Raw genomic sequence first — 20,722 nt, 5'->3', positions numbered from 1 at the left:
ATATCTGAAGCAGGCGTATGAAAGTTAAAGCAGGAAAATGTACTTTAAGTATCAAAAGCAAGAGCTGTGAGTGTTTTCTTTTTCAATGAAATATAGACTTTATCAGATTTATATTTTATGTAAGCATCAATGGGGAGATAATTGTGACTTTTGCATAAAAACGTGTCACATTTTATGAAACGATCACGGGTTAGACAAATGTAGAGAAGAGTTAGAAGTCCAATACTTGAGTAAACGTACTTGGTTACTTTCTACCACTCAAATAGAAACTACATTACAGTCTCTTAAGGCGGCTTTAAACTTCTTAGATTACATTTTAAATCATCAGAGATCAGGGAAAACGGAAATCCAAATATTCCAATGGGTCACTCCGGCTGAACTGTTACAAAACATTAAGCATGTGGAACGAAAATTTCTACCAAATAAATAAATTCCCTTTATGGAAACCACTGACAGTATTTTTACATACGTTCTCCAAAACTGGCAATAAATAAGTTAACAAGTTATCGTCAGCCAGTAAATATTTGCAAGAGCTACAGACTAATAATATCAGTGTATAGATTAGTAACGCCGGGCACAAAATCCCCTGGGAAGATAAAGGCTGACTGTCGATCCAGTGGCATCATCTCTGTTTTCACGTCTACGTAACGTATGAATGACCTCAGAGCCTGTCCAGTGTTGTTGGTTTTAACTCTGAGGAAATCACAAAAGATCCAGTTGTCTGTGCAACAATAATACTTACTGGAAATGCTGGGGGGGGGGGGAGTCATCTGCTTCCACTGTAAATATGAATTTGTAATTGTTATTATCGTCTGGATTATTAATAGTAATAAGGATGAGACTTTCTGGTGGTCCATATAACTGTAAATGTTCCCGTTAGTCATCAGAACTGGGACCCTGGAATCGTGTTACTCACCCCTCTGAGTCTGCCGGATTTCCTGTCTGTCTCATGCTCTGTTTCCATTTAATGAAAAAAAAGGGGGCGAATAATCCAGAAAGTGTGGTAAATCTTTAAAAAAAAATGTATCAAGACACTGTTAAAAACAATATTCCATTCAGCTCACCTGTATCGGAGTGGAGACTGATAAAGACGAGACGAATAAAAACAATGTTTTTATACATTTTAAGCTCAATATCTCAAAGGGTTTCATCTGTATTTTGGTTGAATTGACCCTTTAAGTTGTGCGCGAAAAGGGAAAAACGCTTTTAGTCGTAATGTAGACACAGCATGGACTCCACAAGGCTACGAGACGTGCTGCTGCGTGGAACATTCAAGCCGCTCGTCAATATCTGTTTCCCGTTTCTGAACAACCTCACTTCAGATTCAATTGTTTACATGCATGTGACGTCTAAGTGGGCGAGTCGCGTGCCCAATTCTTTGAGCTGATATTTCTGAATATTTCGACGCCACATCGCTGAGTTATCAGTCAAAATCTTGTCCATATTCATGGTGTTCTTCTCACATTCATCCATTTCAAATTCTTGGATTCTGAGCAGGTGTACTTGCAACTTTTTCATTATGATCGTCGCTGTATCTCCAAAATGTCAACTTTTCATGAGTGAAGATAAACAAACCAAATTTTCCAGCCACGTTTTCCGACTTATACTTTCTTTGACTTGAGAAGTTACAGAATTTTCTTTGGATGTGGCAACAAAAAGCTACCAAACAACTTGCCAGGGGATCCATTGTTTCCTGTCTGCGTCTACGCCGTGTCTTAAGAAGCCCCCGTGGCATTTTCGCCACTCTTAATCTTCGGGCCGACAAGTGTAAGTGTGCTCAAACAAGCGGCTGCAGCCACCTGACACTGGGCCTGATTGCCAAACAAACATACCACAAAGCAGAGCTTCAGTGACCTCTAGTCTGATGTCGGGAGGGTATCAGATCCATCCTTAGTGCTCAGAAAGTCAACCTCTCCAACTCCCTTCTGTTGTTTCTCCTTCTTCCTCACACGTACCTGTACACACTTATACATTCAGGACACTAAACCCCACACTCCTCTCCTCTCCGCTCCTCTCCTCTCTCCTCCTCTCTCCTCCCCGACATGCCTCCCCCTCCCCTCCTGCCGGAGGTATCGGGTGGCTTGAGTGGGGCCCATTAGTGCGAATGACTGATAAGACTCTCAGCCTCCCAATAATCGGGAGAAAAAGGGATATTTGCAGTTATTTTGAATCCGTCAGAAATAATAAACGCCAAACTATATCCACTTGGGCTATTTAAGCAATTTCCCCACGATAACATCCCGTGGGGATTTCATGTGGAATCCAAATGACGACATAATAAAAAAAAATAAAAAAAACCACGACGCCTGCACCGCCTTATCAGGGCCGGATTAAAAGGGAATAATGAAACAGAGAGGGGTTTTGGGAGCCTTGTGTGGTATGAATATGATTATCTAATGGACTCCAATGGAAAGGCATGTTAATTCCACTTTAACGCGAGACCTTTCCCAGACTATCTCCTGCCCCTGGCTCCTCCTCAGACCCCCTCCTCCCTCCTTCACCCCCGTTTTCTCTGCGTCCTTCTCCCCTTCCTTTAAGTTTGAATAATCGTTCTGCCTTTTTTTTCTTTTTTCCTTCCGCACAGAAGTCATTATGTCCCGCCGTCTATCTCTGTGTATGAACGTAAGCATGGGAGAGTGATAAATCCAACCCCCTCGTCTGTCACCCTCTCTTTTTTTTTTCCCCGGTCTTGATTGGAGCGTGTTGGCCTCATAACTTTCAGACAAAAGCACTCTAGGCAATTATCAATATTCAGATTTTTCTTCTTCTTTTTTTTTTTTTCATTGTTGCTTGAAGAATGTGGGTCACTCACACAAACTCCAATCAAAGTTTCTGAGCAGCCAGTTGAAAATCATATTACATGGTCCGATGCTGGGCTTTAACAAGGCCTCAACGTTTGAATACTGAGGAGTCACTTTGAACATGTGGGTCACGTTTATTTATTTCTCTACTTGTTTAATAATTTTTTATTTGAAAGTTTGCAAAATAAGTATCATTTCTAAAAGTGAAATACATTTAATGTCAAACTTACATGATATGTATAAGCTGAGTGTCATGCTGAGAGTTGGAGGTGACGGTGGGAGCGTTTAAACATTTGTAAGCGTGACGCTGCCGGACATTTTTAAGGAGGCGTTGGCATATTTTCCAGCAGCGAAACCAAACATTTTCCAGTCATGTTTGGATCATGTATGGACATTTTCCATATATGTCAGTAACACAAAACGTAATATTTTTGACAAGACGTTGTGAAATTACCAGCCTTGTTATATGCAATAAAACCAGATATTTGTGATGAGACATCAGCACATTTTCTAGTGGCAACAACACGAAGTATTTTGGATACTCTGGAACAATTTACAGCCACGTTTGGGGCGTCATAACTATGTAATTTTTGACGAGATGTCAGGATATTTACAGTTGTGTTAATGGCAATTATACATGGTATTTGTGGTGAGATGTCAGGATGATTTCCAAGCTTGTTTGTGGCTGCAGAACCAGGTGAGTCAGGTGAGCGTTATCACAACATAAAACAGAAAAATGTCATCAAAAGAAATGTGAAGTTGCAACATAAAGACACGGAAAGTTTTAACATACTTGTGGGTTGAATTATCTCTCATCAGTGAGCACTTTGTTTATTTTTATGCTGTCTGATCTAGATTAACATGGATGCATTCAACAGTAATGAATGTACGTGTCAGGACGTAAAGCATGTTTACCTGAAGCCGTTGCACCTTGGTTTCAAGGGCAAACTACCCCTCTAAAAAAAAAAAAAAAAGGCCGTTCAACACAAAATAAAGATTTAAGTCATGTGCAGGCTTTGCTGTCAAGAATCTGTAAAGATGTTGTCAGACACACATCACTTGTGCGTGTTTTTCGGAATAGGTCTGGACTGATTAAAAACACCTCTCCTTTTGATCAACAAGAGAAAAAGTCCCTGACCAATTCAGGCCCGGAGTGGGGGGTCATCATTAGGCCCATTAGGACCGATAAGACTCCTTGAGCCGAGGAGTCAAGTCCATTCTCATCTAGCGAAGGCGCCGAGCAGTATTGTGGATCAGCGCACACATCCTGAGAGCAGACTGAGCTCCCACAGGACTCAGTTAAAAAAAAAAGAGAAAGCATCAATATTTCATCAAACTACTCTCTCTTTCTGGTCCAGATCAAAGCCTCGACTCCCACAGTCCTACAGGTAGAGATGGCTCTTTTGTTTTCGCTCCTCAGGTAGAGCAGCAGTCAGACTCTGTACGCTTTTGGAAAAACCCTTGCAACGCTCAGCCCATCCATCTCGCAGCTTACCGACTCACGCTTGGAAGAGGAGGTAAAGGGAAGGGTAAGAGAGCGCGAGGGTGAAAACATGTTCCAGAGATGTCCAGAGACTGAACTTCTTGGCCTTGTAGCGCCGTATTGTTTCCTGTTCTGTGTTTTCCAGGTTGGCCTCGCAGTGAGAGAAATGGTGAAAGCAAAAGGTGTCGAAACAGCGTTGCCAACTTTACACCTCACTTACATCTGGAACTTCATCATCACTGCTGTTTTATGATACGGCTCGTTTAAAAGATCCCGTCACGTCAGGGGTCGGCCAGGGCTTGGTAAAAAAGATCAACATTAAATCCTCAAAGTTAGTGATATCAAGCCTTTATATTTACATTGTTATCCACAGCTGATTTTTTAAGAAATCTCGTGATAGTTCTGCTCTGAACAACGGGAAAAAAACACTCCTCATAAGCCTCGTATCGTCACTGGAGGAGCACATCTGGCCCACTGGCGCTTATTTTATTATACCGCTAATTAAGGGAATCAGACGTGATTACTAACATTATGCTGACCATTTAATCCACAACATAACTACCTTATTTACCACCAAATCCATAAAGAGGCCTGTAGTCACGGATGATCTCACCGTGACGGTTTTCGGAGTAAACACTGAGAAAAATGAGGTTAACGTTTTGTTTGTGGGTCTGTTATTTTAAGATGACTTCCAAGAAAGTGAGTGATATTTAACTTTAAATATTTAGGCAGTTTCCTCGAGATTTGGCGCCGATAAAAGTGGAAAACAGAACTCCAATTAAATGCTCACATAGTTTAGTCTTTATGTCTGTAGCAGCAGAAAAATAACTTCATTAAAACATTGTCTTTATTGAGCCTTTGTCATTAAAGGGGCACTATGTTGTTATGGAGGTTCTAATATTTACGATATTATCGAGGTAATAATATCTATTTTGTTTCCCAGGACTGAATAAACAAGTTGTTATCAGAGGAAAATAAAGTCCGAAGAATAGTGTTTGAAGCTACAAACAGGCAGGGTCCGACACATACAAACAAAGCAAGACAGTATGAAATTGTGTCAGTGACGATCTTTCTCTTTCCGATTAAAATGTCTCCACAAAGACGACTGCACCTTTTGATACCGAATAGGAACTAAACACATTTCTGCAAATGACGATCTGCATGCGAACCCTCGTGTCCCTTCATGTGACATTACAAAGACTTCTCTCTTTTAATCCACCTTGAAGTGTTTTGCGTTTTCCTGCATGGGCTTTGTGTTTGTCATTTGTATAAACGTGTTTCCTGCCTCTTCTCTCTACATCAACCGTTTTTTTTTTTTTTTCTGTCGTCTCCCCCCCCCCGAACACGCCAAAGCCTCTCTGCCTCTCATCATCAGCGTCAATCTGTGGCTGTCACTCGGAGCCGGACAGTGACTAACGACACTCCCAGTCAGTCAAACACTTATCACCGCACAGGTAACACACAGGCCTGGAAATGACTGACTTGAAATGGAAACGTCTCTCATTCTGTGGGCCCCGGAGCTGAAGTGAAATATTAGCTGGGGGGAGAGATGGCGGATGATAAGAGGGCTCCCTGTTTGGGGCTGAAATTGTGGAGGTCCAAGTTCTATTACATTTCTTTCTTTGCAGCCGAGGAGAGGCACGAAGATCCTGCTTGCCCGGATAAAGGATCCATTTTCCATCTCGTATGCACCATTTTCCTCGCAACACACTAGAAATTTGCCAATGAGCCGCATTGTAACTTTTTCACGAGGAGCTATTTATGACTTGTTGTAGTAGTAAATGCTGCTCGTAGCCGGTGGGGCATTGCTGAGACATAAGCCGCCGTCCCCGAGGGTTTTTCTGTAGCCCACAGAACCAGATCACAGGCCAGCTGAAACCAGACTGCAGCCCGCTCAATGTCAATGGGTCACATATGCTTACACTGTCTCTCCTATTACTCACGGACTCCGGCACGTCCTCCCTTTTATTTTCTCTCACACATCTCCTTCATGCACACACGCACACAATTCCCCCTGTGCAGAAAGATGGATGGGATGTTCCCAAACCACAGGTGCTGCTCCACTTGTGAGTCTTTCACATTCTTCACCACCACACACTCCAGAACCAGCTCAGTTTCGTACTTTTTTTTTTTTTTTGCTGTTTTCCCCAGTGGTGATTACCATTGTACTTCAGTTGCGGGATAATGAGGATTGTGGAATATTAGCGATGCAGCGTACGATCAATCTGCTTGTCTATTAGCAGCTCTTTGGGAGTGAGACTCGACACACAAACCTCACGAACTTGATGTCTACTGCTGCTCCCCGAGACGCGGCCTCCCGTCCACACCGCCACTAGATGGGGTCAGTTTTTCATTTCCAACTTGAGTGTTCACTGGTAACTCTGCCTGAAACTTAAAAAGCACAGGTTGAATCTGGTGTGCAGGCTGCGCCACCTTGTGGTTGATGTTACCAGTTGCCCTTTTTTAAAGAAAATCATACACTATATGTTTTAACAAGCTGTTTCTCCAGACAGTAAAACACATGATAACACAATTACTCAGTACTTGTGCTACTTGTGGAATTGCGGATGACTCACTCTGAACTTGAGTACGTCCATTTCCATCTCCTTCTTACTTCCAATCCACTATATTTTGGGGGAATAACCAACTGGCATGGTGGATGTAGTATCAGGCTGTGGGACTGTTTTGCTGTCAGGAAAACCTGAAATCAACAGCGAGAAGATTGGCCCCTGGGTGCAGCTGGTCGTTCCAACAGGAAAAAGACCAAATACATACCAGGAGTGGTAAGGGTTAATCAGCAGGGTGTACCCCGCCACTCTGCCAGTGTCACCTGAGATTGGCTCCAGCCCCCTCGCGACCCTGTAAAGGATTATGATAAAGAAACATTTTTATTTTCTTCAGATCAGGGCAACAGCTCAGACAAAAGGAGAGAAAATACCACATATCCTTCAACATGTAAAATCATTGTTACTTTCAAGCCCTGTTTTATTGTGTATTTTTCACAATGCCTATTAAGCAATCATAAAAAAATAAAAAAATATATGAACTCCCCTGAAATAAATAAAACCTGTCCTTCATAAAAAAAAACATCAAAAACCTAAATTTTTGTTATTTTTTTTAACTGTATTAACACACTTTTGAGTTATTTCTATATTTATTGCCCCTTTTATTCATTCATTTATTTTGGGATCGATTTCATATGCATACTTATTTATGTAATGTACATATTCATGTATATGATATTGAGTTAAATGGCATTCCAAATGACAACTGACAAAACAAGTTGATTAATGGATTGACTTTGGTACACACACTTAGGTACACACGTACAATATAATGTCAATCAAATCAACATAAACTGAATATAACTATAAATTCTACTATTATGAAGCTTATACATTTTGTATGCACTGTTAGAAAGCTATTCATTGTACTTAAAAACATATTTAAGAATAAGTATGTGGACCTAAAGTGGTCAGTGAGTGTTTGTGTACATACAGATTGTTTTTACATTAATAAAGATCTAGGTTTATGTCGAGGAAAGTACGTGATCGAGGCGCTGTTTTGGTAAAAACTCTTTTCTTGTCTTTTGCATGTTTTACAGCCTGAGGCAGCTGTTGGGCTGTTAGACAACCACGTTATACAAGCTGATGTTTGGTAACAGCCTGGCTGGAAACGTGACGGACCCACCCGGCTCCACAGACCGGAGGACGCTGCTGGCTGACACACAGGACTGTCGGTGTTTCTCCAACAACTACTGCTGCTGCTTCACCATTAAAAACAACAACAACAACCATGTCTACCGCCCGAACAGTTATCTGTTTACTAAGAAACGACTTACGCCTCCACGACAATGAGGTAAGACTGCATTTTGTTTTTAACGTGACGAGTCCATTTAGTCGTGAAATATGACGCTTTTTAACTGTTCAACACCTATTAAATTTACAAGTTGACGTGTTTGTTTACCCAGCGTGTGGTATTTGCTTTGATATTGCCATTGCGAGGACATTTGCACCACGTTATGTATGTTTGCTGCTACTAGCATCAAGCTAGTTTTGTTTTGCTAGCAGCAACTACCATGCTACTTCCGGTTTGTTTTACTCCTTGAGAATAAAAGCCTCCTTTTTATAAGTTATCTTCACAAAAAGAAAGATTTGAAATTAATCACACAAACGGACCAAATTATCAGTCAAAATGCCATTCACGATCTCTCTTTTTTATGTGTAGGCACTCAATGAGCCATTCTGTAAAGTAACATCAGAGGAAATGCTCGGTTTCCGGTTACGTTTTTCTAAATAAAAGACAGATTTTTTCCAGATACAGTCGTTTTAAGGCAATATGTATTTGAATTTATAGGTAAGGTTTATTGAATTATGGGATGAGTAATGGATATCTCAGTTTTTCTCTGAATCAAGTGTAGATCTGAGTACTGAGGCGTATTTCCAATCTAGAAAAAAGGTAATAATGCCACATCTTGCCTCTAAAAATAAACCAAAGAAGAACAAAATGCATTTGCATAATTGTAGTGACCTTTTAAACATCAAATGATATCACCAAATGTAATAGTATGTGTTTTCAACACTACCTGACGTGGTTTTGTTGTATACCAGCAGCCAATAATTGTAGTTCCTAAACAATATGCTCATAGAACCAAATTTGCTGAATGTTTACTGCCACTCTAACCATGCCAGGACTTTTCCTGGGAGATGATGTTATGTATGACCCATACTGTTTTCGTCGCCCGCAGCTTTTCCACTGGGCTCAAAGAAATGCAGAGTACATTGTCCCACTGTACTGCTTCGACCCCAGACATTATGTGGGAACCCACAACTACAACCTGCCAAAGACTGGGCCTTTCCGCCTGCGCTTCTTACTGGACAGTGTCAGAGACCTCAGAAACACATTACTCAACAAGGGCAGGTAACTAAACCGTTGTTTGTCACCTGGTCTTCTTGTATATCACGTTAATAAATGTGTTTTGCATTGCTATAGTGTGGTCTTTTCACAGTTTGGCTCTGCCCAAAGAAACATAATCTATTCATAAAGTTTGAAAGTGACCACAAATGTATGTACAATGTTACTGTTACACATGCCCATGATGGTGCAGAATCGGTCCTCTGCTTTCTAGGATTTAACCAATACAGATGTTGTAAGATCAGGACTCACCTGGGCTAACAGGAGGTTCTGTTTACATTAACATTGGTGCTGCATACACTGGTTCCCATCATTATTTCTGCTCAGTAGGGGGGAAGTTATCAGCTCTCTACCCAGGATATAGCTGACATCAGGTTTTTCTTTTGTACTTTTGTGTGTGTGTGTGTGTGTGTGTGTGTGTGTGACAGCAACCTCGTGGTGAGACGGGGTAAGCCAGAGGATGTAGTCGCTGATCTCATCAAGCAACTTGGCTCTGTCAGCACTGTGGCTTTCCATGAAGAGGTAGCTGAAGACACTTTCACTTATTGTCACCGCTTTATTATTATTTTGTCTGGTGTTTTTTTTTTTTTTTTTTACACTGTTTTCCCTAATGTTTAAGATAACTTCTGAGGAACTGAATGTCGAGAAAAGAGTGAAGGATGTCTGTGCACAGATGAAGGTCAAAGTTCACACCTGCTGGGGGTCTACACTGTACCACAGGGACGATCTTCCATTTCACCACATATCCAGGTGACCAAACATCCCATTTCTGCTAGGCATCCTGTTTCTGGCATTCTTAGGAGAAATTAACAAGAATAATTAAGTAATTGGAACTTCCTCTAACCTTTCCTCCTGGTTTGTTAGGCTGCCTGATGTGTACACTCAGTTCAGGAAGGCAGTGGAGACCCAGAGCAAGGTGAGGCCTGTGTTCCCAACTCCTGAGCAGCTAAAGCCTCTTCCTCAAGGGCTGGAGGAAGGAGCCGTTCCTACAGCTGAGGACCTGCAACAGACAGGTGAATTACACTAACAGTATATCTGTGCATTTTCACTTGAGAAGACTGGTTAATATGTTTCACTTGATATGGCCACTTTTTATAGACTATGTCAAGAAGATAAACTCATGATTAGTAATTAGTGTTCCAGCATCTGTTCCTAAATTCCGTTAAAATCACAGTACATTTACTAATAAGATGAGTGATTGATTGATTGTTTGATATATTTTTTTGTTTCCAACATGCAAAATGAAACAATCAGTTAAAAAAAAAAGCTTGTTGAAAAACTGTGAACCTTTTCAACAGATGCAACAAAGAAACTCTCTGTTTGGGTCTTTGTTGTGGGTAATTTTCTTAACTTGCAATTTCATGACAGGACATCTCACGTGATTTTGAGGTGTTGTGCAAAAATAATGCCATGAGTAGTGTAATAAAGTTACGAATCTGTGGGAGAGATGTCTGCACATTTATTTTCTGTGCTTATTAAACTGACTGTCATGTAATGTCTCTGCATGCTGTTAGCAAATAGGAAGCTCATAACAGTCATTTTATGCAGTGCCTCTGTTGAGTATATCCACTCTGCTGCTACTTTGACATTTCAATAAACAAACTGCTGAGTATAGATTTTCTCATTAAGTACCAGTCAGGTGCAGTTTCCATGTGTGCGATGAAGCTTTTATGATTCTGTGTGTCTTCACTGTACATCAGGGAGTGTTTAACATGACTGAGATGTTTGTTTTGTTTTATTCTCACAGAGCCTCTGGCTGATCCTCGCTCAGCCTTTCCCTGCAGTGGTGGTGAAAGTCAGGCTCTGGCTAGAATCAAACACTATTTCTGGGACACTGTGAGTACAACTCCCTTTAGATATGGTCATGCGTTATCAACATTATACTGCAGGTGTGATAAATACACAGTATGTGTCTGTTTTGTAGGATGCAGTTGCGACTTATAAAGAGACCCGTAATGGCTTGATTGGTGTGGATTATTCTACTAAATTTGCACCTTGGTGAGTGAGCATTTCTTCTGCTGGTGAATATGTACTAGAGTTTAATTTTCCTTGCAAGTAATTTCTATTAATATATATTTCTAATCATGCTTTACTTCTGCAGGCTGGCAATGGGTTGCATTTCACCCAGGTATATTTATCATCAGATCCAGCAGTATGAGAAGGAGCGAACAGCCAATCAGAGCACATACTGGTGAGTCTGGAGTAAGAAAGGACCACTTTGCTAGCTTCGAACAGTGTTCCGTGGACATTATTTTCCATTGAGGGAGGCTTATTTATTCAGTTTTGGAAATGATGAATATCTCTTGTATTATTACCTTATCATTATTGTAAATATTGCCTTTCTGAGTCTCTGAATTTATTTTCCAAAACTCACATAGTGCCCCTTTTCAATGTGTGAGACAAAAAAAAATAGATGCTATATGATAGTCATATAATGTGTCTAATATTAGAAGAATGATCAGTTTTCAATGGAAATTAAATACATTCTATCATAGGCCACTATTTAGTCACAAATCATATATATTTGTCTTCACTTTCTGATCTTCATTGCTGTTGTCCAGGGTCATTTTTGAACTTTTGTGGAGGGATTACTTCAAGTTTGTAGCTGTCAAGTATGGAGACAGACTGTTTCAGATCGAAGGTAAAATCAGCTCAAGTTATCAACAAATTTCTTTTGAAAAAAAAAAAAACTGAAAATAAATATAAAGATAATGATTGTATCCCAGGACTTCAGGACAAATCTATTCCATGGAAAAAGGACATGAAGCTGTTCGATGCATGGAAAGGTTTGCACCTTTTTCTTTCTTCTCATTGTCTACAGAATACACTAAGTATTGTCTTTAAGAGGTGCATTTAAAGTATTTTGAATTATAGCTGAAAGTATTTTTGATATGTGATTACAGAGGGACGAACAGGAGTGCCATTTGTGGATGCCAACATGAGAGAGGTGGCAATGACAGGCTTCATGTCCAACAGGGGGCGGCAAAACGTTGCTAGCTTCCTCACTAAAGATCTGGGCCTGGATTGGAGGATGGGAGCCGAGTGGTTCGAATACCTCCTGGTAAGTACTGAAAGCCTGGTTTTAAATCAGTTCATCTCAAGTTATTTAAAGCATTTTTTTATTGATCGAAATTTTTTTGAATAGCAGAATAACATGTTTTAGTCCTTTTTATATTTAAATGCAAAGATGACGATGCTTTCCCTCATTATTTAAAATTTTCCTCCAAAGATTGACCATGATGTCTGCAGCAACTATGGCAACTGGCTGTACAGTGCTGGGATAGGAAACGACCCCAGAGAGAACAGGAAATTCAACATGATCAAGCAGGGCCTCGACTATGACAATAACGTATGTTTGAAAAGACGAAGATGCACAGATTGTTAGTTCCTTCCTCGTTATCTGTACCTTGCCCGTGGTTTGTGTTCATGGTGGCGCTGCCATCACATGACGGTGATGAAACTAAAACTGTAAGTTGGAAAGTTCAGTTATTGAGTAATCCCTCAGTTGCCCTCGCATCTGCTTCAGGGTGACTATGTGCGGCAGTGGGTTCCTGAGCTGCAGGGGATCAAGGGAGCTGATGTGCACGCGCCGTGGACCCTCAGCTCTGCCGCGCTGTCTCATGCTCACGTGACCCTCGGTGAGACCTACCCCACCCCCATCGTCATGGCCCCAGAATGGAGCAGACACGTTAACAAGAAACCGGTGGGTATTTGAGAAAAAGGGAAGTGGATAGTTTGATTTTTTTTTTTTTTTTGATCCTGATGGCTGCAAACAAAGGTGGTGAAATTTAAGAAAGAGCAGTTACTGATGCACTGAAACTAAGAATGCTTTTCAAAGTACTTCTACTTAACTTGAGTATTTCTATTTTTGTTATTTTATACTTCTACTTCATTACATTTATTTGACCGACAGATTACTATTTTTAAGTTTCAGATTTTGCTTAAACAACAGATGAAATGCCTTAAAACTATAGTGTTTTGTTAAATATGAGGTCTTTTTAGCTTTTTTTTAGCCCTGACAAAAAAGCAGTGTCATTTGTCTCATTTAAGAGTTTTTAGCAGATCCACAGAGATATTCTTTCTCTGAAATGTTCAATTTATGTGATTTCAAATGTCAAATGTCAAAGAGATCAAATCATGCAGTATTTCACAAAAAATTTGACTAGAGAAAAAAAGCATACAAACACAAACTTAGCCTGTTATATATATATATACCCATTGATAGTCTAACAGTATAATATTTAATTACATGAGTAACACAGTAACATGAGACATTCATCCATGGAACAGAGTTTTACTAAATATGACTAAGAAGTCTTCCTTATTTTAGATCTGACAGAGACATCACTCACCCTATTACAACACACTGTACCATCAACATTATTTTAAAGCTGATATTTTAAGGTGAAAAAGTTGCATTATGTTGCTTTAAAGTTTGAATGCAGGACCTTGACTTCAAATAAAGTGTTTTTACAGTTTGTTATAGTTACTGTATGTCCTTCAGTATGGCAACTGAATATGTTTTCCTCCCCTGGCAAGCAACACTGGTTTTAATTTTACATGGAAATGTTGCCTCACTTACGTCGTACAAACCATCACAGTAAGGTCAATTCTTTATGTGGTGTTTTCCAGAGTGGCACAGGGCCTTCCCCCAGAGGAAAGAAAGGTCCATCTCACACACCCAAACAACATCGCGACAGAGGCATCGATTTCTACTTCTCCAAGGGCAAAAAACAGTGACCTGTAAACACCTGACATGTGGAGAGGTGCTCGGGCGACAGTAGCTCAAGTGATCCAAACATAAACTGTTGCTGTAAAATCTGGTTTGCACACTGACGTGTGAAGTTGATTTGAGGGCATGTATGGTGCTATTTGAATATTTTCAATTAACCGAGCTGTTCTCTAGAAAAGTAGACCTCATAAACACCTTTCATGAATTTCTGTTTCCTGTTGTAAGCTGCAGTGACTCTGAAAACCCACACTGTGGGTTTAGTTTTGAGCAGTGAATTGATAACAAGGAATGAACTGTCCTCTGATGTTTTTATGCAGATTGTTTTTCTTATTTTCTTACGTCTTTGGATATCTTGCTATTATTTTTTTATTCATTTTCAGAGTTTGCCTATTTGTTTCCCGTTGAAAAAATAAAAACTTCTACATAGAAAACTTTACATCATGCGGTTTTGTTACGCAATGCAGGAAATTGATCAATGTAAAAGCTGCAGAGTTAGAATAACTAAGGTCCACCCGTATAGACGGACTAGTGAGGAGATGAGTCTCCGTGTTTGGCTTCTGTAGTCACATTTAGCCACCGCTGTTATACACTTATGTGTTTTATAATTCACTTGTGGTTCATTTAATTAAAGATTTTCGTAATCATTAAAAAAAAACTCACAAACTATCATTATGACCAGTTTGAATACTAAATAGTTTGAATCCCCCCCACGCCCCCCCCGCCAGGCATCACACGTACAATACCCATAATGCAATGCACTCCTGAGTGACTTCACTGGAAGCAGTTAATCAGATTACATGCATCTGGAGCCACAAAATACTTAACATTACCTTTTATTTTCACATATGCAGTAGTGCTTTCCAAGACCTATAAACACACTTTAATGTGTGGAATTAGTGGACTCGCCCTTTAAATAGGTTGTTATTGGAAGAAGCTTTCACCGGGGTGTTTACAAGAAAAGGGAACTAATTCTAATGTTTGCCAACATCTTCTTGTGGTGCCAATTACTGGCAGCCATTTCACTAAACTAATAAATGAACTTTAATCAACAGGAAGTTCACTTTTCTCCCCTGACAGTGGTGTCAGGCGGTGCTCAGTCCTCCGCCCCACTGTGGGTGGGCGTATGTGTGTGACGCAGTCCGCTGCACACATCACTTCCTTGTTCTCCGTCGTCAGGTAACTCGGAAGCGACTCGCAACTCTCAGATCTGTCGTGATTCAAAACATGTTTTAACCGGAGCCCAGACATGTCACGGAAGTCTCCGGAAAACTCTCCTGACATGGCGAGCTGCTCGGACTCTCAGGTGGACCTGGACACCATCCCTCTCATCGCTCTCAACATGAGCCTGAGGAAAAAGTTGGGACTGTATCTGAACCCCAGGAACATGGTGGCCGCGGACTGGATGGCCGTGGCGGAGACCATGGGCTTCACCTACCTGGAGATAAAGAACTACGAGGCGTCCAAAAGCCCCACGGAGACGGTGCTGGAGGACTGGCGGGCCCGCAACACGGACGCGACTGTCGGAAAGCTGCTGTCCATCCTGGAGGAGGTGGAGAGGAAAGACATAGTGGAGGACCTGCGACCTCTGATAGGTGAGATGGCCTCAGCTGAGATTTTCTCTTTTGTTTACTTTATTTCAGTGGTGCAAGTTAGTAATATTCACTCATACTGCAACTTCCTGCTTTGTCCCTCCTGTACTCCAGGAAATGATTCAGGTGCCTGGACCACAGTGTTCATGTACATATGAGTCACAATACATTGCGTCCAAACATGGTTATTAGTCATGTAAACATTATATACTCACGTGTTAATATGGTTAAAATAAGACATTTAATGGGGAGCTATGTAGTTTTTCAATATTATATAATATATGAGGTAAAAATACAAACTCAAAAATGTTTAATTTTATTCCATATTTGAGTAAGCAAGTTGTTCTCAGAGGAAAGTAAGGTCCCAAGAGCACTGTTTGAAGCTAGAAAGGTGGCAGGGTCCGCCACATATAAACAACTGCATTTTAAGGTTACTGTCTATCCAGGCGGTGGCTATTTGCTGGGAAATAACTGGTCGCACTCATTATTCATATGTAAAGCTAGCTTAATACTTTATTAAATGTGCTCTAGAAAAAGGGCGTTATGCCAGTAAAATTACCAGAATATTAAGTGTGTGTGAGTGAAATGTGTCAGTTTTGGTATTTCATACATAACCTCAACCTGCAGATTAGGTTTAAATCAGATGGGACGTTACAGATAACATATTCTTATTCTTCTATTCATATTCTTGTCTTCTTATTTTGACCATGTTAAACTTATACTGTGTGTGCGTGTTCATCCCATTTCCACTTAAAACACACTGATTACTCCAGCAAACTTTTTTTTCCAAAACACTGGTGTTGCCGCTGCAGAGTCCAGAGATTATACTTCACTGTCCTTCTTCAGAGTAACACATTGTTTTGGGGCAATTTCCTGCCTGAATGAATCCAGTTATGCCAGAGCTCTTTGGAGGGGATTAATTAGTATTATAAAGCTTCTAACCCACAACTCTCACAGAAAAATTGGGAGAAAGACTTGAAGTGTAATTTGCTGTGTAACATGGTCAATAACACATTGTTTGAACCAGTCTGGATTGAATCCACAAGTTAAAGGGGACACTGTGTAGTTTTGGAGAGGAAATATAATCTCAGAATTGTAATATTTACGAAGTAATAATACAAACTCAGAAACATTATTTTTTCCATAATTGAATAAACAGGCTGTGGCAGGGTCTGCCAAATACAAACAGTTGTGTCCTTTTAAGGTCCATTTGTTCATTCAGTTTATTCAGTCATAAAAAAAAGAGAGTTTGTTTATTCAAATTGTTTACAGCATGACAAAAATCAGTCAATGAACATCTTTCTCCTCTGATTAATGTGTCTTCTCCAAAACTACATAATGCTCCTTTAAGTCAAAACTTAACTATATCATATCCTTCAAGTTACTGTGTGGACATGTGTGTGTTATGTATTTATGTCTTGTTTGCACTCACACATCTTTTATTTTCTTTGTTTTTGGCACTAGATGAGAACGTCAAGAAGTATTGTGAGAGTCTGAAGAAGAAGGCAGAGCCCCCGGTCCAGGTTGCAGAGGTTGACAGCTGTCTCCCCCTCACCCCGGAGAGGGTCGGCATCACCCTGGAGGACGACCCCGAAGGTCCGTATGTGTGCAACCTTGTACTTTTGTTTTGGGTATGTATGAGAAGGACGCAGGGCTACAGGTTAAACACGCACTGATTTTGTTAATATACATATTACCAAAAAAAAATGCATTCTTTCCCCTGTCAGCGTTACATAAGAGGCGCATAACTTCTGCATCACAGAACGTATCAGTTCATCTCTAAGTTAGTTGTATAAGATTGTTCCGGTTGACGTGGAAAGGCTGCGTTTTTTCCTCTAGATTTATCTCACAGCTGTGCCTTCAGGTTACTTTGCATATTAACATTTCACAGACAGCTATGATCACAAACTATGAAGTAAAATGAAATATGATGACGTGCCCAGCAGTATATACAGTCGTTGAATTTATCTACGCACCAACTATAACAGTAACCATGCAGATATGCATGATAAAAGCCTGAATGCAGCCATTTAACATAAACGCTGATGGTGTCATTTAGAAAATATATATACTTTACAGCCATTGCACTGTGCAAATAATCTGAGTGAAAGTATTTATTCCATCATTGGTGAACAATTAACAATTAAACTTGTAACAAATCGCAGACTTGTCAAACTACGCTTTGAACTGTCGTGTTAGAATAAACAAGACAAGACAAAATGTGTGACATGGTTAACCATGGTTATGTATGGTCACGACTTTGTAATGCAGTTTTATTCTAATAAAGCCGGAGTATTCTGTCAAGTCAAACTTGCGATTGTGCAAGATTATTTTCTGTGGTAAACTGTCGCACAGGAAGAGCTCCAGCCTGCCTATTAATCTGACGAGTCATCTGCAGCTCTAATCATATGTCTGCGCTGCTGCACCGTTGCACTTCCCCGCACAGCTTTGTAGTTCTCATCCTTAATGCTTATGATACTCTTCTGTGGAACACTATATTTATTGCTAACCTGGGTTGCACGCTGTTGCGCAATACAGGCTTTACAAGTTGAGTTGTGTTACTGACATTAATCTAACTGAATTGAATGCAGCCCCGGAGCTGTTCGATGCCTTCATCTGCTACTGCCAGAGTGACTTCGAGTTCGTCCACGAGATGATCCGGGAGCTGGAGCAGACGGAGTACAAGCTGAAACTGTGTGTGTTCGACAGAGACGTGCTGCCGGGCTCATGTGTGTGGACCATCACAAGTGAACTCATTGAGAGGAGGTGGGGTGCTAACCATGTCAAGGTTTACTGTGTCAATTAAAGGAAAAGTTCATCCAAAAATACAAATTCAGTCATTAGCTCCTTGTCCTCCTGCTGATGGAAATACGGCTGAAGTTTCAGAGTCCGCAAACAAGTTTGCTGTATTCTCCAAAAACAATGAGGGAGATGGAGACTTGTTTTCAATTTTAAAGAAACAACCCCCCAAAAAACACCTCAGCCCAAGTTTCTAGAAGCCCTGAAATCCCAAACTGATTAGAAAAGGTTTTATTTACATTCTTTTTAAGATAAATTTGTCCCTGTAGCTGCTAAGCTAAGAGCGTCACTTTGCACCTCTTCTGAAGTGAGTGCTCCACACCCCGACCACTCATTGAGGCCGGGGTGTGGAGCACTTTTTAAAAAAAAAAAATATATATATTATTATTTTTTTTTAACAAATTTTTATTTTGACTGAATTCTCATTTTAATGCAAACTTATCCTTTAAACCCCTAGAAGATCCGCACAAACAAATAGGGCAGAACTTGTGGCTCTATAAATAATCTGTGGACACATAGATTGAAATTGGAAAGTACCAAGGTACAAAAATCATGAAAGTTTCAGTTATGGCAGAAAGCTCAACTATGACTGTAAATGTAGATATAGAAAGCCACTTGAAAGCATGTTTGTTCTGTAAGACCACACATCCTCAAATCTCCCCTCACTTCTAACTCTCACTCTTTGCATCTGTAACATGCGTCCATGTGTGCAGGTGTAAGAGGATGGTGGTGGTGATCTCTGATGAATACCTTGACAGCGACGCCTGTGACTTTCAGACCAAGTTTGCTCTCAGCCTTTGTCCCGGCAAGTTACATTTATATATCCTCTTCCTCTCTGACATACAGTCTATCTGTGCATGCTTGTAATATACATTTTTTTTTGTTTTCTTAATTATGCTGTTACAGGAGCACGAAGTAAACGTCTCATTCCAGTGAAGTACAAGTCGATGAAAAAGCCATTTCCCAGCATCCTGCGCTTCCTCACCCTCTGTGACTACACCCGGCCCTGCACCAAGAGCTGGTTCTGGGTACGGCTGGCCAGAGCGCTCTCGCAGCCATGATCTCGGACCGGTCTGTTAATGGTGTTTTTAAAGGTGCCTTTTTATTCCATCAAAGGGAATATTGAACAGTTGGCCAATGTTACAGTTCAAGTGTGCACTATTGCTTGTTATCTACGACACGGTTACCATTAACTGTGTGAATACAGCTCGTATTACTATGCGACAGTTGGCGTTTCCAGTGACGATCACATCATGATTTCTGAGCAGTATCATTATGAAACTCATGCTGCACAATTATAGCAAATATCAGCCAAGTTCTCACTGCACAAATCCATTACTATGTTATTAAAAGGTCAAGAGTGACATAGTATGTGCCTGTGTTTTTTTAAATATTTGCGGTATATTGGAGAAAGAGGATCTGTTTGCATTTCAGGCAGCATGCACTGAATGTCAGTAAAAGCTGTTTTTTTGTGTGCTGGCCACTTCCTCTTATGAGTTAGCCTCTAAAGTCAGAAGCTAAAAGAGGAAGAGACATTGTGATTGTGATACTTCCAGTTCAGTATGTTTTAATTTTGCTGACTGCTGACACCTGCTTTTCTCTCACACTTTCTCAATGTGTCACCATGATGTCTAACACTTGATTTTGTATTTTTGATATGGTCTTTTTGAAACAGTTTTATAAAACGTGGATTTACTCCATCATGAATGAATGCTCTGAATATTAATTCCTAAAAATAAATATAATACTTTTTTTCGATTGCAGTATTCTTTTATTCAAGAAATTATGTATCAAATCATATTAAATCAACTTCATTTATATCGCCCAAAATCGCAATCCCATTGATACCAGTTAATGAAATCTTCTGTTCTTTCAAATCAATTGAGGAAAAACTTGCCATGTTGGGAAACAAAACCCTTTTAAGCGGGAAAGAAAAAGATGGAAGAAACCTCAAGAAGAGCCACAGAGGGGGGATTGCTCTCCCAGGATGTACAGACATGCGCTAGACGTCGCATGTAAAGAACAGAACGACAAAAAACCCAATCTGCAAATTATCTGATAGAAATAACAGTCGACTGCTGTGGACCTGCCAAGTTGTGCCCGAGCCACACGACCGCCCCTCCACCGTGGCGACCTGGAAAAGGGCAGGCCACGCAAGATAATAAGCAGTGAAACAGAAAAGATCAGAGTGAAGAGGCATCACATATTACAGAAATACAGATATAAGCAGATAGTCAAACTGAGGAGAGCAATGGTCCAGTGGAGCCCAGGGTATGACCATCCATATGAGCCAGGAGAGATAGATGCTCCCTGGGGTCAGTGATCCATCAGAAGGGAGCCTGAATGAAAACTGAAGAGGACGTGGAGGAGGAGGAGGAAGAAGCTATAGAGAATGAGAGAACAA

The 20,722-nt window shown here is 40.5% G+C and overlaps 2 protein-coding genes and 1 long non-coding RNA gene across 3 annotated transcripts; 2 read left to right on the top strand and 1 right to left on the bottom strand.

The window, feature by feature from the left end:
• Positions 1–2,744: 2,744 nt before the first annotated feature.
• On the bottom strand, positions 2,745–8,358 carry LOC119009151. The gene is made up of 4 exons (XR_005071648.1): positions 8,251–8,358; positions 7,060–7,143; positions 6,861–6,985; positions 2,745–6,675 (listed from the first exon to the last, which is right to left on the bottom strand). It is a non-coding gene; the product is annotated as an uncharacterized LOC119009151 (long non-coding RNA).
• cry-dash (cryptochrome DASH) lies at positions 7,866–14,366 on the top strand. Its single transcript, XM_037080184.1, has 14 exons — positions 7,866–8,142; positions 9,032–9,204; positions 9,627–9,720; positions 9,818–9,948; positions 10,063–10,211; positions 10,946–11,034; positions 11,123–11,196; positions 11,300–11,389; positions 11,760–11,839; positions 11,925–11,984; positions 12,102–12,259; positions 12,428–12,547; positions 12,725–12,901; positions 13,831–14,366. Exons 1-14 carry the CDS (start codon positions 8,080–8,082, stop codon positions 13,936–13,938), a joined length of 1,566 nt encoding a protein of 521 aa, XP_036936079.1. The 5' UTR covers positions 7,866–8,079; the 3' UTR covers positions 13,939–14,366.
• A 689-nt stretch (positions 14,367–15,055) lies between these two features.
• myd88 (MYD88 innate immune signal transduction adaptor) lies at positions 15,056–20,071 on the top strand. The gene is made up of 5 exons (XM_037079769.1): positions 15,056–15,522; positions 16,984–17,115; positions 18,111–18,285; positions 19,032–19,123; positions 19,225–20,071. The coding sequence occupies exons 1-5, from the start codon at positions 15,177–15,179 to the stop codon at positions 19,377–19,379; spliced, it is 900 nt and encodes a 299-aa protein (XP_036935664.1). The 5' UTR covers positions 15,056–15,176; the 3' UTR covers positions 19,380–20,071.
• Positions 20,072–20,722: the final 651 nt, after the last annotated feature.

Source organism: Acanthopagrus latus, chromosome 19, assembly GCF_904848185.1.
Source record: "Acanthopagrus latus isolate v.2019 chromosome 19, fAcaLat1.1, whole genome shotgun sequence".
Taxonomy (NCBI): domain Eukaryota; kingdom Metazoa; phylum Chordata; class Actinopteri; order Spariformes; family Sparidae; genus Acanthopagrus; species Acanthopagrus latus.
This window is presented reverse-complemented; position numbering and strand designations above follow the sequence as displayed.

Coding starts and splice junctions, on each gene's coding strand:
- cry-dash (XM_037080184.1), top strand. CDS start 8,080: ATGTCTACCGCCCGAACAGTTATCTGTTTACTAAGAAACGACTTACGC. Junction 8,143..9,031: donor TACGCCTCCACGACAATGAG/GTAAGACTGCAT, acceptor CGTCGCCCGCAG/CTTTTCCACTGGGCTCAAAG. Junction 11,985..12,101: donor GCTGTTCGATGCATGGAAAG/GTTTGCACCTTT, acceptor ATGTGATTACAG/AGGGACGAACAGGAGTGCCA.
- myd88 (XM_037079769.1), top strand. CDS start 15,177: ATGTCACGGAAGTCTCCGGAAAACTCTCCTGACATGGCGAGCTGCTCG. Junction 18,286..19,031: donor AGTGAACTCATTGAGAGGAG/GTGGGGTGCTAA, acceptor CCATGTGTGCAG/GTGTAAGAGGATGGTGGTGG. Junction 19,124..19,224: donor TGCTCTCAGCCTTTGTCCCG/GCAAGTTACATT, acceptor ATGCTGTTACAG/GAGCACGAAGTAAACGTCTC.